Source organism: Saccostrea cucullata, unplaced genomic scaffold (assembly GCF_032062105.1).
Source record: "Saccostrea cucullata isolate Sc308-1 unplaced genomic scaffold, CSIRO_AGI_Scuc_v1 ctg2628, whole genome shotgun sequence".
Classification (NCBI taxonomy): Eukaryota; Metazoa; Mollusca; class Bivalvia; order Ostreida; family Ostreidae; genus Saccostrea; species Saccostrea cuccullata.
In genome coordinates, this window is record NW_026919781.1 from 83,790 (window position 1) to 100,218 (window position 16,429).

Sequence of the window (16,429 nt, forward strand, 5' to 3'; positions counted from 1 at the left end):
TATACTGACCTATGATCTAATTGTGTACTGTTGTATAATGAATTATGATGATTTTACAGTGACTACTGGGGATTACTGTAATATGGAGATAGATGCCTGCTACAGCAGTCCCTGTAAGAATGGGGGACAGTGTAAACGCAAGGAGGGAGGCTACACCTGTCTGTGTGCACCTGACTTTACAGGTAAAGCATTTAAAAAAAATCATTTTTTACCTGCAGTCAGTCATCCTTGGTTTAAAGTTAAAACAAGTGACTTTAGAGTTTTTGTGATGAGGTATATGATTTTTCTGATGCAGCTTAAGTGAGGATTGAAAATACCCCTATCTTTTTTTCAATTTTAGGTCAAATTTAATGAAGGAATACTGGATGTATAGAACAAGATCCAATTTAATCTACCTTTTAATGCATAACTTCTATGTGTGATATGACTTTACTGGTTAAAATAAAGCAGAAGCAAATCTTGAGTTACATGAAATGGCGTGATCTCCTAAAAAAAATCTTGTATTGGAGCACATTTTTCAGTAATAATATCTTCATGTTAAAAAAAAGTAACAGATATAATTAGCTGTAGTACAGGATTTGAGATTCCCCCACCTTTTCTTTATTTACAATTGTACAAAAATTTTTATTTACCAGTATACTACCTTTTATCAGCCAAATGATATAATTATACAACAAAATCTTATTGTTGGTCCTCTAATGAATTTTTGCAAACTTTTTCGAAGCTAACACTAGTCTTAGATATGGAATTTCTTTGTTTCCTGTGCAAGTAATATATCCTTAAAAAAAAACAATAATTCAAGCAATCTAGTATTTCTATAAATGCTTTCACACTCTCTGAACAGTAATAGGTGCCATTATGTGGAGTAATTCTGGGAGTTCATTGAGACTAAAGGATTGTAGCTTGATCCATTGATTATCTGAAATCTGATACTCCATAACGATCCGCCCAGCCAGGCAGAAAAAGTTCACTAGACTGTGTAAACTAGGTACGCAGGGTGAGAGGGCATGGCTATTATATCGAACCCGATCCTGGCAGTACTCACTCGAGCCCCATTATGTCGCAGAAAACACTGACGGTGAAACTTCTCTTTCTTGTTTGGTTAAAACTTGATCCAGAACTGAGATATCGCTGTAAATGGTGAAGGGGAATTTAATGTTATTATGACGGTTGAAAATCTGGGTAGCCTTTAAAAAGTCATTAAATCTCTTGTCATGTTTAAGTGGCCTAAGGAAGATGTCAAGAAATTTGCTGATTTGGAAACTATTAACTGATAGCCCACTTTTTTGTCTGAATACCCAGTTAAATAATGATTAATGTAAATACTTTTATATTTATTATAAAAAGGCTTGTCTTACATATGGATTTACAAGATATATTGATTAAGGATATTATAGATCTAGGAACTTGTTACATACAGAATAAGGGGGGGGGGGGGTTTGGTAGATACAGAGAAAACTTTTATATTGAGCAATATATAGTTATACATGCCAGTCATAAAATAATTCATTGATTTACTTGGTCTTACAAAAATAACATTTAAAGCTCACTTTTGTATGTGTTCCTGTAGGAATATAATACTTGATGAATGTAAAAAATTGATGAACATTTGTAGAACAGTTCACTTGAGGGATAAATTGTTTAGACATCATTTGTGTTATGACATTGGACCAGACAATTGTTATGACATAAATATAACCACACATATTTTAGTTTAATATACACCTGGTCACTGTTTTACAATATGTCAGGAACAGTTTAGAATATGTCATAATATGAATTCATTGATAAATAAGAAGTATGTTTTATAAGATTTCTGTGAACAATTTTCAATTCTTTAATTAGATAGGAGAGCTAGCTAGAGTACATTACCTTGTTAAAGAAGTCAGAGAATATCAATCTAAGCTTTGGTAAATGGAAAAGTTCTATTTTCTGTGATTTTGTGATTAATGAGCTTTCGGGAAGTCAGATATAGCAGCTGCATATCAATTGAATACTCTCTATGAGGTCATTTCAGTACGTTCCTATTTTTGGCAATTTTAACCAATTTACCACATTAACAAACAAAAATTATCATTTTTTTATCCTTTGTTTATAGGAGAGACGTGTGAAATTAACCTGAGGAAGCAGTTTGACATCCTAACATGCCCCCAGAATGTCTGCCAGTCTCCATCACAGTGCGAGGCCAATCAAAATCAGGGAGGGTTCCAGTGTAGAGGCTGTCCCGCTGAGCCTCATTATGACAAGTATTGTCAGCTGACCACACGCAGCTTTGCCATTGGCTCCTACCTCACCTTCCCAGCATTCAAGAGGAGATTCAGATTCAATATTCAGCTGAAGTAAGAAGTTTTTGTGATTGAAAATTTATAACAACCATAAAAGATTTGCATTGATATTCCTACATAGTTATATGTATACTTCATTCACCTTAGCTTTTCTTCAGTTATTCTCATTAACTTGTAAGTCTTATATAAAAGCATATCATGAGATCAGCATAACCTCTTTTTTTTTTTTTTTACATGGATCAATAAATCTGCAGATTTGTTTAGTTTATAAAAAAAAATTAAAATATGCTTATAGTAAAAATATTGTTACATTTGTATGATTAAAAAGAACTTTTAAAATATTATGAATATTCTTCCCAAAGGTTAGAAACTATATTAGTGATTGGAATTGATTAAAATGATTGCTGTTTAATAATTAATCTTGCTTTGATTTAATAAATTGACTTTCCTGTAGGAAAGGTTTACAGAGAGGATTATTTTAACGGATTAATTTGATAATCCCTGATTAGATAGGTAGGCCATGATATCATTCAGTCAATTTAAAAGTCTTGATTTTAAGCCATTTTAATCCCAAAGTCAACGTTGACTTAATAAATATCTTACAGTAGGTGAGATAGGTTTATGAAAACATCAGGCTGATCTGAATAAACAGTGTTTATTCTAGAAATAGAGGATGTTAGACCAAAGATATGTTGAATTACCTGTGTCCTATGTTCCTTGTGTAGAGGAGTAGGAAATGTAAATATACACTAAAAGATGTCACTGAAAGAAAATATAAAAGAAGATATTTGATGTAAGAATATGATAAAATCATTTCTTGCAGTCATGTTTTATTTAAACCTTATCAGTTGATAGCAGTGTTTATATTTTGAAAGAAAACAAACTCTGGGTATTACTGTTTTAATATGAACCTGTAGACACATAGCTGTTGGCTCAGATTACATTCTTAGGAAGTACATGTATAAAGTATGTGTAATTCAGACTTTTAGAATTCATTTCAAATAAAAGTAATCAAATAATTTAAGTGTTTTTCAGGAACTGACAATTGGTTCAGTGGGTTGAGATAGAGAGGGTTTTTTTTTAATAATCTCTGTATGAACTTAACTCATATACTTCTCTGTACGAGTATGTTTATTGAAAACCACTTTTTACGTGCCCAAAACGTCATTACGCTAAACTGCTGTCTTAAAAAGTTTTTCTCACATATATTGTAGTATTATTAAAATGTTATAGAGCAGTGACAGAATTTTCTGAAATTTTTTTCTTAGGTAAACTTGTCTTTTAAAAATGATAAAGAACATTTATTAAATAAATTTAAGCGCTACAATACCAGGCATTTATTTAAACTTTGTTTGTTGTAGATTTGCCACCCAGATGAAGGATGGTCTACTGTTTTACAATGGCAGATTCAATGACAGAAATGATTTTATGGCTCTGGAAATCGTAGATGGTCAGCTACAATTCTCCTTCAGTACAGGAACCAATAAAACATCTGTAAGGTCAAAGGTCTTGGGAGGTGTGTCCAATGGAGAGTGGCAGTTTGTACAAGTAGATTACATAAACAGGGTAAGGGGAGATAAATCAATATCTTGAGGTCTGGATTTGACAAGTGCACCTTGTTTCTGTATCCATTTATATGAGAGGTGTATTTATTTCTACATACAATCACATTGCCCAGCTGTATTTGGTAGTTAAAATACAGGTACATGATGAAATTTTGCTGAAAAGTTCGTAGAATATTGGAATAACAGCTAGTTTATGCAAGAATGCAAATAAAATATGGCTGAAAGAAAGCCCTTTGATATTAGCTTATTGGTTCTACTGTTTGTCAGGTATGGTCTGTGTACCATTTGTGTAAAGTTTGATAGTGTTAGGCCTATAGACTGAGGATGACTGCTATTGTGTGAAGAATCAATGAGGCCTGGGTATACAGAGGCATTCCTTTATCTCAGAATGTGACAAGAATTTCAGTGTCCAAATTATATATGTAAATAAAAATATATTTATGCGGAGGAGAAAGCTTATAATATCACATGCATTTAAAAAAAGAAGAGTTAAATGCCTTGTGCATGTTGAAATTGCTAACAGTGGGTGATAAGAAAATTACACAGCATTTTTTATGTAATAATGCATTTGTGATTTTGCCCAACAACTTAAGAATATTAACATTGCATAGCTCGAAATGTTTTGTGAGAATTTTTTAGGCAAATTGCATGGGTACAGTAAATTGATTTATTAGGCTAATTTTACTCACTATATTTACATGAATAATGTGTGCATAGCACATTTAGAAATATGAAATGATTTTGAGAATGTGTCCCTATTGAAAAGGAAATTGGTTAATTTAAATTTGTGAATTAAAATTCACTAAGCATTCATTTAGTTCCAATATTCTGCACTGACAGCAATTGATTACTTGTCTTACTGTTTGTAAGGTAATTAACTACAGAACAAAACTGATACCGTATCTGATGCACTGAAGGTATTTTATTGATTTTATGACAAATTTTTCCTTGCACATTCTGTAATCTGAAAATCAGAAAATGAATTGCCAGTGCATTAGTTAACTAGATTTTTTTGTTGAAGAACTGCCTGGCTTTGTGTTCAAGGATGTCATTTCAAGTAGATTTATTCAGATGCCAATTTTAACAATGGAAGAAATATTCAGCAATATGATTCTTAGTTTACAAAATGTAGTTATGCATGCATTCATTCCATTCTTAAAAGTTTGCATTGAAGAAGAGAATTTATTAACTGAAGGTACAAATTGTAAATATGACAAAATCTTACAGACTGGCCTAATAAATGTTGAAACTATAAATATCATGTAGACTGAATTGAATGTCAAATTTTACTTCTCTGGACCCATGATGAACAAGTTTGAAAATTGTGTGATAATAAAGACCATGAGGGGTTAAAATATGCCCCTCAATTTAGCAATGTTACAGTGTATCTGTTAGTATTTGAAGTACTGAAGTGGTTGGATTGCATAATGAAAGTACTGTCCTGTAGAGTGTGATATTTCATTATTGGATTAGTTTAAAAGCCTCCATTTTAGTTTGATATGACTGAAAATATTAATTTTCATGTAGTTAGCAATTTTTTGAAAAATTTTTGGATTTTATTTATATGAGAATTTAAGACCAAAAATTAAAATATTGTTCCCTTTGAAATATGAAAACCTTCCTTGCAACAAACTTTTGAAAATCTAAGAATTTGTAAATCACTAAAATTCTTCATTTGATACTGGTCTTGGTCATGTTGGTAGCTAAGATTTGAAATGTATGAGAGTTTGACAGAATCCATCAGAACCATTAATACAGATCTCTGTCTTTGCTAGTCATTGGTAGAAGTTTATGGTCTTTGTTACATAACTGACATTGGATTCCTATAATAGAATTCCCCAGCAGGCCATTGTTCCATGCTTTATGAGGGTGTCACATGTGGGGCTTTGGATGTGAATTATTGACTTTGGGTCATAAAATAACAGATTCCTGAGGTGCACAGTGGGGGTATTTGAGGCTAGGAATGATATTGAGCACAGGTGTCTGTGCATAATTAAGTACCTGTACTATGCATGTACGTATTATATAATGTCACATGCATTAAATTCACCCATCTATATAAGCAATAAATATTGATTTAGGATTCAATTTACTTTATGTGCAAAAGTACATCTTATTTTTATGTTCTGCAATTCTATAGAGCAATGAAATATTGATTACATATACATAAAAAGCACTTTGTTCCTTTGTCAACTTTGATGCCAAATTTTATCATTAATGGCACATCTTAAAGACAAACATGATGTTTTTTTTCATAACGGAGTAATTATACCTGCTTTGATTTTTCAGACTGTGACGTTATCTGTTGGGGAGGAATGTGATACACAAATAGCTGTGAAGTACGGACACCTGATATCAGATCATCCCTGTGCTGTACAGACCACCTTTGATATCCCAGACATGTAAGATTACTGTGGCATAATTAATGTAGCACTGAATTAGTTCTGATGACAGAAAACCTCCATCACTAATGATTAACTGTAATCTAGGGACAAAGATTAAATGATTATACCTGGAATCTTAGACTGCACAAAGCTGTCAATGCATTAATTTTATTGTGCATTGATGTTTTTTTTAGACAAAAATATGAATAATCTGGAATTGTGTAAACATGCAGTGCTTTGATTGAGATCAAAGTTACTAAGTTTAGAGATAAAAATTCAATAACATTCAGTGTTTATGATATAATATATACTGTCTTACTTTTACTTAGATTAATTATCATTCAAAGGTTGAAGTAAATAAGTCTCTATGATCCCCCTACCCCATTTCATTCCATTCCAAGATAAGATACTGAGAACTGTTACATGTAAATTTGAATTCATTAAGAACATCTGTTGTAGATGCTACACCAATGTTGTACCCCAGGTACAGTGTCCAAAGTTCCTGGACCTGAATGGTCCCCTACAAATTGGAGGTCTCCCCAACCTTCAGAGTCAGTTCCAGACAGAGAATAGGCACTACAAAGGCTGTATCAAGGACTTCTACATAGACCATAAGCTGCTGGATCTCAACAAATTTGTCCTGAACCAAGGAACCGTAGCTGGCTGTGCCGAGAAAACCAACCAGTGTATTTCTGCCCCTTGTAAACATGGAGGTTGGTGTTCAAAACCTGGTCTTAAGCAGCAAAGATTATATTTCATGGTTTATTTCATATTTTAGTTTGAGGATATTTGATGAAACACACAACTGAAATTAGAATCACTTGATCAAGGGTCAAAATGCAAAGGCATACAGGGGAAACCATTTTACCAAATCTTTTTCTGCATAGTTTCAAAAATTGTACATACTTAGCTGAGATACAGTTTTCATCATGTTAAGCATAGCTGTGATTGATTGAAAGGATGTAACAAAGTCATTGATGTGAGAGTCTGAAAATAAGCTGGAGCAAAAATGACTCCTCAAACATTAGCATCAGCATCTTTTTTGACAAATTGTGACATGTACTTTAATTTCTGTCTCCACAGGTACTTGTCATGACCGATGGGGGACTTATTTCTGTGAGTGCCCGGACCGAGCTGGGGGTAAGGACTGCAGTCAGGTGATCGACCAGCCAACTCGACTGGAGGGTAACGGCTTTCTGCTGTATACAGAGAACTCTCTGACCAGTAAAACTATCCTGTATGCCTGGTACAATGGTATTTCCTTCAGGACTCGAGCAAGTTCAGGCGTACTGATGTACGTTGTGATCAATGAGGGTTACACCATCACATTAGAGGTAAGACAGATCATTAAATATGGGGGGTTTAGTTTTACTTTTCCCCCAAAAAAGTAGTCAATTTTGTACTCTTCACATGTAGAGAGATCCGAATTTTTAGATTTAGATTAAAGCTTTTTAAAATACCTTGCTTAAAGTATACGCTTTTGCAGAATGTAGACTTAAGTATATATACTATAAAAATCGCACATATTTGGCTATTTAAGTTCATTTGAAACATGATTGATTGATTTGTAAGCTGTCTTAAAAAGTAAAGACCCCCAATTTAAGGACGATTATATTAAATAGTTATGTGTGACAAAGGGGCCATAAAAATATATATTTTGATTTTGTACCATGGTATTTAGAGTTTTGTCCCTTGTTTTCCAGCTGGTAGCGGGCTATGCTCAGTACCACGTGAGCGGGGTCAACAGAACGTTTGTCTTTGATTATCTCCCCGTTAACGACGGCCAGTGGCACTACCTGGAGGTCAGGTGGCCCAGAAACTGGGAGATCATTCTGGTCATGGATTATGGCCATTGGCAGGTGAGCACAATTAAAAAAATCAGTTAAAAAACTAGAATATTTAACACAGCATTTAAGAGAATCATCAATCTGGTGTATCCAAACAAAATGTATATGGGATTCTTTTGCTGCGTACCAACATTTTTTAAAATTTACAAAAAATTTAAGTAATTTTTGTTTCATGGGAAACAATATTTCATTTAGATTTTTTTTTATTCAGAAAAAGGAGAACATAACAGTCCTCCTAAGTAACAAGATTGTAGATAGAGTGTACGTAGGAGCAATGAGAGAAAACGACGGTCCAATATCCAAAGGCTTTGTGGGATGTGTGGAGGTAGGGAGTTATGTGTTATATTTTTGATGTATAAAAATCACATCATTATAACACTGTGACATTAATGAAATGTGAGGAATCATTTACTTGATAGAAGGATTATTTTTTGTGATTGTGTTTTACAGAACATAATTGTCGGGAACACCAATACGGCACTCCTCTCACGACCTTCACACAGCAACACCTACCCAGGATGCACCATTACCAGTGCCTGTAAGGATAACCCGTGTTCCGCTGGAGCTACGTGTGTGGACCACTGGGGGAAACATGAATGTGTCTGTCCTAAAGGTTAGTGAGGCAGGATAGACAGTACTGAGTTAAGGTTGAGCCCCATCAATATGATACGATAAAATCAAATCATGCAGAAAACTCTGGCATAAAAAATTATTTTGTATATGGAGTACAGTTAAGATTTAAGTGAGAAACATCAAATTTTGTACATTTAGATTATTTACGACTTTAAATGTAAAAAAAGAAAAAATATTATCCTTTTGTACTGCATTCATGATAAAGATATATTCAGTATGGATGGTTTATTTTGTGTTAAACTATAGGTACCTTAGGACCGCAGTGTAAGGACATCTGTAGGAACTACAACCCCTGTCATTACGCAGCCATCTGTCACGGCCCGACCTTTAACCCCAGCTCCCAGGCCGGCTATACCTGTCAGTGCGGACAGCTACAGAGTGGGCGGTACTGTGAGTACGTGTCCACTCAGCCGTGCGATGACGGCTGGTATGGGTTCCCTGTCTGTGGCCCCTGTAACTGTTCCTACGAACTGGGATTTGACACGAAGTGCAACAAATCTGACGGCACGTGCTACTGTCAGGAGAACTACTATCGACCAATCGGAAGTGACCGTTGCTTCCCATGTGACTGTTATAAGTATGGATCCACATCAATTTACTGTGACAAGGTTACTGGACAGTGTCCTTGTAAGAAGAATGTCATAGGAAGAAAGTGTGACCAATGTGAGAACAAGTATGCACATATATCATGGAATCCCAGTGATGACATTGGATGCTTAGGTAAAATACATCATGAAATTTTAAAATCCTCTCATTAAATCTGTTCCTTCTATTAATTTTAGCACTAATAAAGTCTTTGTAAATGATATATTGTCAGCAAATGCGATGTTTTGAAAAATGAAGATAAGCACGTTTAAACAAGTTCTGATCATATCTGAAAAAGGAGAAATCCAGTAAAGTTCACTTAAAAGCTCATTACTTGTGTAAAGGAATATTTTCCCTGTATATTGTTTTAGTTTGTTTAATTTACACCGTCCTTTTTTTCCTTCCCAGTCACAAACAGCATGTGTCCGCGGCAGTTCTATAAGATCATGTGGTGGGAGGCCAAGACCTTCACCGAGAGTGGCCATGTCACCGCGGTACAGGACTGTCCATTCGGAGCTGTGGGTAAGAGTCACTTCTAGTCTGTAGTCCTACCAGTCTAAGTGTTTAGTACTAAGTACACCTCAGAAATACAGGATTGTCCATTCGGGGCTGTCGGTAAGAGTCAATCCTTGTCTATAGTCCTTGTAGTCTATTAAGTGTTTAGTACTATGTACATCAGTGTGGTGCAGAATTGTCCATTCGGAGCTGTAGGTAAAAGTCACTTCTAGTCCATTGTCTTATTAGTCGAGAAGGGTTATAGATATGTTCTGTATTTTGATTCATTAACACATTTCTTTTGAACATTTGACACTATAAAATTGTTTTGTACAGGTGATGCCAAAAGGAACTGTTCTAAGACTGAGCTGTGGTCTGAGCCTGACCTGTTTAACTGTACCAACAAGGACTTTGTCAGCCTAGAAACCCAGGTCTGTATAACGTCATAGATCAAATGTCTCCCATGTTGGCTATCCCAATATTTATTATTTCTCTATGTTCAGTTTTTATTGGATGTTTGTTTACATGTAAATGTATTTAATAAAAAAAAATATATTGCTGCGATTAGATGGGATTTTAATGTTCTAAAAACCATAGTAAAAAATGGTAATCTGAATTTTTTAAATCCTTATCTACCGGTATTAAACAATGCTGCATACTGAAGAACACTTTCTTACCATTGCAGGTTAGCCAGATGGAGAATAGAACACTGAATATAACAACGTACGTGGCTAAGACTCTGGCGGCCAAACTGGCCAGCGCTACGTCCTCTGTCAGAGTCTTGTTTGGCAATGACATCAACATCACGTACAGAATCATTAACCAGCTGCTGAAGTACGAGAACAAACAGTCTGGACTGGGCTTAACTTTAGAGCAGGACAGTAACTACCTACAGGTGAGTAGCAAAAGTTACTTATAATTTATGTTTGTTTTTCGATGTCTTAATAAAATTTACAATCTACAAGTTTTTATGCAGCCTGATATACCAAAATGTTGAATTGGTACTCAGTTTCATGTATTACTTGAGAAGAATTAGTTTTGTAACTTCTTTAAGTATTCATATTCATCATAAAATTTAAAAGTTATAGAATTCAACATTCTCAGAGAAAGTTTAGATCAGAAAAAAATGTTTCCATTATCTGTCAAAAGTGAAAATGAAATGGATTGAAAAGCAGAATTTCAGAGCATAATATTCAACTTAATATAAATTTTCAGAACTTGTTGGATGCTTTAAGCACAGCCCTGGATCCACAGTATGTCTACGAGTGGGATAAGATAAACCAGCGATCTGGAGGGGTAGGGGAGATATTTTACCGCCTGGAGAATTATCTGGATCTACTAACCCGTAACCTTGGCAGAATGCAAAAAAATCCTTATAGAGTTGTCTCCAAGCATATTGGTAAGGCAATTTTTTCTCTTTATTTTTTCCAGTTTACTACACAAATTTTTTTTACGTCTTATCAGTGGGGAATTAAAAGAAGCCAAAAAAATGTTGTATTTTGCACATTGATTTGTTGTACGTATTTGTAAAGAGCTGAAGTGACAGTTTAGTTTTTTCCCTACAGTGTTAAGTGTGGATACCTTGACCACCAGTAACACCACTGGATTGAAGATCCCCAAGTTTGACAACATTGTCGCCGAGCCAACATTTGACGACCAGACCCACGCAGTGTTGCCGCCGTCCATCAGCCAATCATCCGTGGCCGAGTACATCCAGCGCTTGATGTCACAGGGATCAGAGAAATTCTATGTGTCGTACATGTTGTTTGATACTCTAGGTTCCCTACTACCATCTGGGCCTGGGAGTCTACATACCAGTATTGTGTATGTTTATATTGTTTAATTAATTAAGTTAATGTGACAGTTGATGGATAAGAAAATACATGTATATCAGACATAGATATCTTATTTAGGACAAGTGCTTTGAAAACAAAAATATTTCACTGCAAAACGTTTTGCCATAAGCAGGCCTTATTGTTTCAAAAATATAGTACCTTTAACTTTGAAAATGGAAATGTTGATTTCGATGTATGTTTTTTTCTGTTCCAATTTTAGCCAGAATCCAGGCAGGGAGCTAGCTGTGAATAGTCCAGTGTTAAGCCTGCTACTAAGAGATCAAGACTGTGCCATTAGTAAGGGGTTTTCAGAACCAGTGAAATTCCACTTTAAACAGAAGGTCAAGGACAATCGGACCAGCCCACAATGTGTGTACTGGAAAACACACAACAATGACGTGTGTAATCACACCGAATCCAATAGTGAAAACAGGTGGGGGTTATTCAGGAGTTGGATCTCCATGTCCAGTGATACAATTCAATGTTAATCAAGTTCAATATTCTGAAAAGGAAATTTAATGGTGTGGAAAAAGTACCAGTTCATCAAAGAAAAAATTGAACAACTTTATACTTGTATTTTTTACATTTTAATTTTCAGTTGAAACATGATATGTTTGGCTTGGACAGCTCAGTGAGTTTCATTATTATTTTTACAGCTATCTTGGTCAGTGGTCAAGTGAGGGCTGTACTGTAGACAGAAGATATGAAGTTGAGATCACAGGTCAAGGGTCACAGGTCTCAAAAGACATGTATGTGGTCTGCTCCTGCAATCATTTGACTTCTTTCTCCATTCTTATGGAAGTGGCCGATTCAGAGGTAAACTCATTTCATTGGCTGAATTTATCATAAATTTAATTTATTATATTTTAGAATAGAAATGTAACAAAACAATAAATTATTATCTATTTATTTTACAGTATACAGCTAGGGCTGTTATTTCCCTGGCCATCTTCAGCTTTGTGGGGATTGGGATATCGTTGGTCTGTCTGTTTGTGTCCTTCGTCATCTTCTGTTCCTTTAAGCGCCTGCAGTGTAACTCTAACAGCATCCTGATCAACATTGTGTTCACCCTATTTGTGGCAGAGCTCGCCTTCATTGCAGGAGTTTACCGCGTCTCTAGCAAGGTGGGAAACAATGGGGTCTTCACCAATTTAATAAACTCCATTTTACAAATCTTAGTACAGTGAAACTTCTCCAAACCGGCCCCCCTGGAAACCGGTTCTCCCTGAACATCGGCCGAATTTATAAGTCCCGGCAAAATTCTTAACATTTCTTTACACATAAACTCTCATAAAACCGGCCACCCCTGAAAACCGGGCACCGGCCACTTTTCCAAGAACAAAAGTTAAGAAACATAAGAAATTTCCCCTCATCTTACCGGCCACTTTTGATTGCAAGAAATATAACTGTCATTAAATTGGCCAGAGGGGTAATAATGACCGGCCGGAGGGGTGAAAAATAGCCTACCCACCAGAATTCAGAGGTGTGAAAAACTGAAATCGCCTCGTTGGGTTTTCTATTGTTTAACAATCTTGAAGGGGTAGTCATCTTGACTACGTAAATTCTAAGTTGAGAACATATGATAAAGCATCAATTAAACTTGAATTAATAAAATATCAAGCAACTAGTGAGTTTAAATCACAGAATGAATCAACAAATTATCGCACACCATATTGCATCATCTCTTTAAATACACATAAGAGGCCTTAGAATTGGACACTGTTAAAACATGCAAAGAAAGAAAATCAAATAAAATGTTTATCAAAATATAAATTTCATAAATAAAATAACAGAAGTTTTGCTCAGAAATGTTTTAATTATTTACTTTTCACTTAAGTAAAAACAATTTTTTTAATGACGTAAGCGATAGACAGATATGGCAATGTCTTACAGGATCTGGTTTATTTCTCACACAGTTTGATAAAAGTAACTTTCCATGTTCTTTCTGTTCTTATTTAGATTTTTTTGATTTTTGTAAAAATCAGCATGTATGTCGAATTTATCCTCACTAATAATAATTTATATTTTTTTTAAAAACCTTTAGCATACATTACGTAATTAATAAATGTTGACAGATAATCATAACAGACACCAATTATATATTTTTCCTAGCATCCATCACATAGTTCTGCAATTCTTCAGTCTATTAGATTCTCAGGAAACCGGCCACCCCTCTAGTCCGGCCATTTTAATCAGTCCGGCAGCTGGCCGGTTTAGAGAAGTTTTACTGTAGTATGCTTAGTGTAGACAAAGCATGAGTGATTTTCTTTTCTATGTATATGAAATAATAATATTGATTTTAAGTATTCTCAATTTGGTTCAACTTGTGAAAATATATTTGCATCATCATGGGTCTATAGACCATGACACTGCAACATTCCTGGTATTAAAATTATCAGTAAGATATTGAAGATCAAATGTATCTTCTAAGTGAAATGCCTTCTCTTGAGAGTGGAGGCTTGAACAGGGAACTCCTCTCTCAAAGATCTATTATCTCACAAAGAAAACAGTTCTTACAGTATTGATTTATAAGGTCATCTGATTTCTTTTTTTACAGCTTATTTGTCGATTGGTTGCGATTTGTCTCCATTACTTTTACCTGGCTGCGTTCAGTTGGCTGTTTGTGGAGATGTTACATTTATACAGACGACTGATTGAAATCAGGGACATTAACTACGGCACAATGAAGTTCTACTACCTGCTGGGTTACGGTAAGTCCTTAACAGAAAGCAGTTTCATAAAGTATTGATTTAGTGATTATTTTTATGCCCCACCATGAATAAGGCCGGGGCATATAGTGTTTGTCATGTCCGTCTTCCGTCCTTCTGTCTGTCCTTCTGTCACACTTTGCATTTAGCTCAGTTCAAAGATAAGTTTCAAAGAAACTGTCCAAGATATTTTCATCAAACTTCATATGCTGATAGATATTGATGAGAACTATGCAACTGCATCAACATTTTTTGACCTTGACCTTTCCTTTGACCTTGACCTCACTTTTCTTAAATTAGTGTTTAGCTCAGTTTTAAACATACCATTCAAGATGGTGTTATTAAACTTCACATGTTGATACAAGCTTGCACGAATGATGCATCTCTGGATAAACACTACCAGACTTGCTTCGGATGCTGGATCTGACCTATATTTTCCAGATGAGTGACCAAGTTAAAGTTTTTGGAGCAGGTCCATTTACAAGGAACTATAAGCCCTACCCAAACCAAACTTGCACGGATGATGCATCTAGGGATGGACACTACCAGACTTACTTCAGATGCTGGATCTGACCTATATTTTCATTCCCTAGTAACTATAGGACCTACCTGAACCAATCTTGCATGGATGATGCATCTAGGGATGGACACTACCAGACTTGCTTCGGAGGCTGGATCTGACCTATATTTTCATTCCCTAGTAACTATAAGTCTTACCTGAACCAAATTTGCCTTGATGATGCATCTAGGGATGGACACTATCAGACTTGCTTCGGTTGCTGGGTCTGACCTATATTTTCCAAACAAGCAATTCAGCTGCATTACTATTCAAGATATTTTTATCAAATTTTATACACATACAAATTTTCATTTTGCTTTACTAATATATCCTCGGCTGTGCATTCATGTCCTATGGACATATTTCTAGTATTTTTTCCATTTCATAAAATAGTTTAAGGGAAGTTGGAAATAGAATGAAATTGTTTGTATCAGAGGAACCCTTTGTAAAAATTTAATCTTTATGCGAGTAATACTGAAAGATTAAGCATTAAGTGAACCCTGAATAACTTGAGAATTTTCTAGAGTTTGATTAATATTAAAATTAATGTGTCAGTACAAAATTATTTAATCTTCACTATCTGTTTCAGTCATACCAGGCATCATTGTTGGTTTGTCTGTGGGACTGTACACAGATGGCTATGGAAATACCTCCTTGTAAGTATCCAAAATAATTTGACCCATCATTTTTGTGAATTTACATAAAAAAAACCTATTCATTGATTTCACTTTGTATTTACAGAGATATTCCTGTGGTAAAAGTAATTTGTTTTTATAACTCAGATGCTTTTGAGAATTTATTTCTGAAATTTGTTTCTAGGATTTTTCTGTTGGTATAATGATGTTATATAAATTACAATTCTATTTAATTACTAGAAGAAAATGGAATCCAGTAGAAAATAAATTATAGCGTAGAGGGAGTAGAATTATAAAAACTGAACTTTATCTTATGAATTTGCTAAATTTATTGATATAGAACATCGAGAAGTATTATATACATGTATGTCACAAAGTGTTTTTTTTTCTTTTTAGAGAAAGCTTACTTTATTAATAACTATTTAGTGAGTTAAGGACTTGAGAAGCTGATTTTCATTTTAAAAAATCAAGTAGATGAAGTACTCAGTACATGGCTATATTTATGCAAAAAAAAGTTAAATTTGGTTTTATTTTTTAGTGTTATTATTTTTGTTAATGTCAATAGACTGACTGTGAGTTCTCTGTTTTAGTTGTTGGATGGACATTTCTGAGACCTTTATCTGGAGTTTTGCCGGCCCAATCGCTGTTGTCATCCCGGTAAGTGAAGTATACCAATACTCGTATATATACTGTAAATCACTTTTTATTTGCGAGAACTTTATTTTCGTATAATAGCTCGCGAAAATTTCATTCTCACGTATAATAATATTCCTTATGATTATATGGAAGAATAACAACAATTTGTGAAAATTATGTCTCGCTAATAAAGAGTCAATGACTATCTCGCAAAAAAAAGGTATCGTGAAAATTTCATGATCTATAGTAACCTGTCATAGTT

At 34.6% G+C, this 16,429-nt stretch overlaps 1 protein-coding gene across 3 annotated transcripts in view; it reads left to right on the top strand.

Annotated features, from left to right (window-relative positions):
- Window positions 1–16,429, top strand: part of LOC134238013 (cadherin EGF LAG seven-pass G-type receptor 2-like) — a 49,878-nt gene that overhangs the window by 11,820 nt on the left and 21,629 nt on the right. For all 3 annotated transcript variants that reach the window (XM_062720160.1, XM_062720145.1, XM_062720153.1), the window contains exons 5-25: window positions 60–182; window positions 2,099–2,339; window positions 3,647–3,851; window positions 6,140–6,252; window positions 6,694–6,947; window positions 7,318–7,568; window positions 7,938–8,093; window positions 8,293–8,406; window positions 8,532–8,694; window positions 8,961–9,434; window positions 9,708–9,821; window positions 10,131–10,225; window positions 10,480–10,689; window positions 11,010–11,193; window positions 11,360–11,618; window positions 11,850–12,062; window positions 12,286–12,445; window positions 12,547–12,753; window positions 14,187–14,340; window positions 15,486–15,552; window positions 16,122–16,188. In XM_062720160.1, coding sequence (XP_062576144.1) covers window positions 60–182; window positions 2,099–2,339; window positions 3,647–3,851; window positions 6,140–6,252; window positions 6,694–6,947; window positions 7,318–7,568; window positions 7,938–8,093; window positions 8,293–8,406; window positions 8,532–8,694; window positions 8,961–9,434; window positions 9,708–9,821; window positions 10,131–10,225; window positions 10,480–10,689; window positions 11,010–11,193; window positions 11,360–11,618; window positions 11,850–12,062; window positions 12,286–12,445; window positions 12,547–12,753; window positions 14,187–14,340; window positions 15,486–15,552; window positions 16,122–16,188 — 3,824 coding nt within the window. The remainder of the gene's footprint in view (window positions 1–59; window positions 183–2,098; window positions 2,340–3,646; window positions 3,852–6,139; window positions 6,253–6,693; window positions 6,948–7,317; window positions 7,569–7,937; window positions 8,094–8,292; window positions 8,407–8,531; window positions 8,695–8,960; window positions 9,435–9,707; window positions 9,822–10,130; window positions 10,226–10,479; window positions 10,690–11,009; window positions 11,194–11,359; window positions 11,619–11,849; window positions 12,063–12,285; window positions 12,446–12,546; window positions 12,754–14,186; window positions 14,341–15,485; window positions 15,553–16,121; window positions 16,189–16,429) is intronic.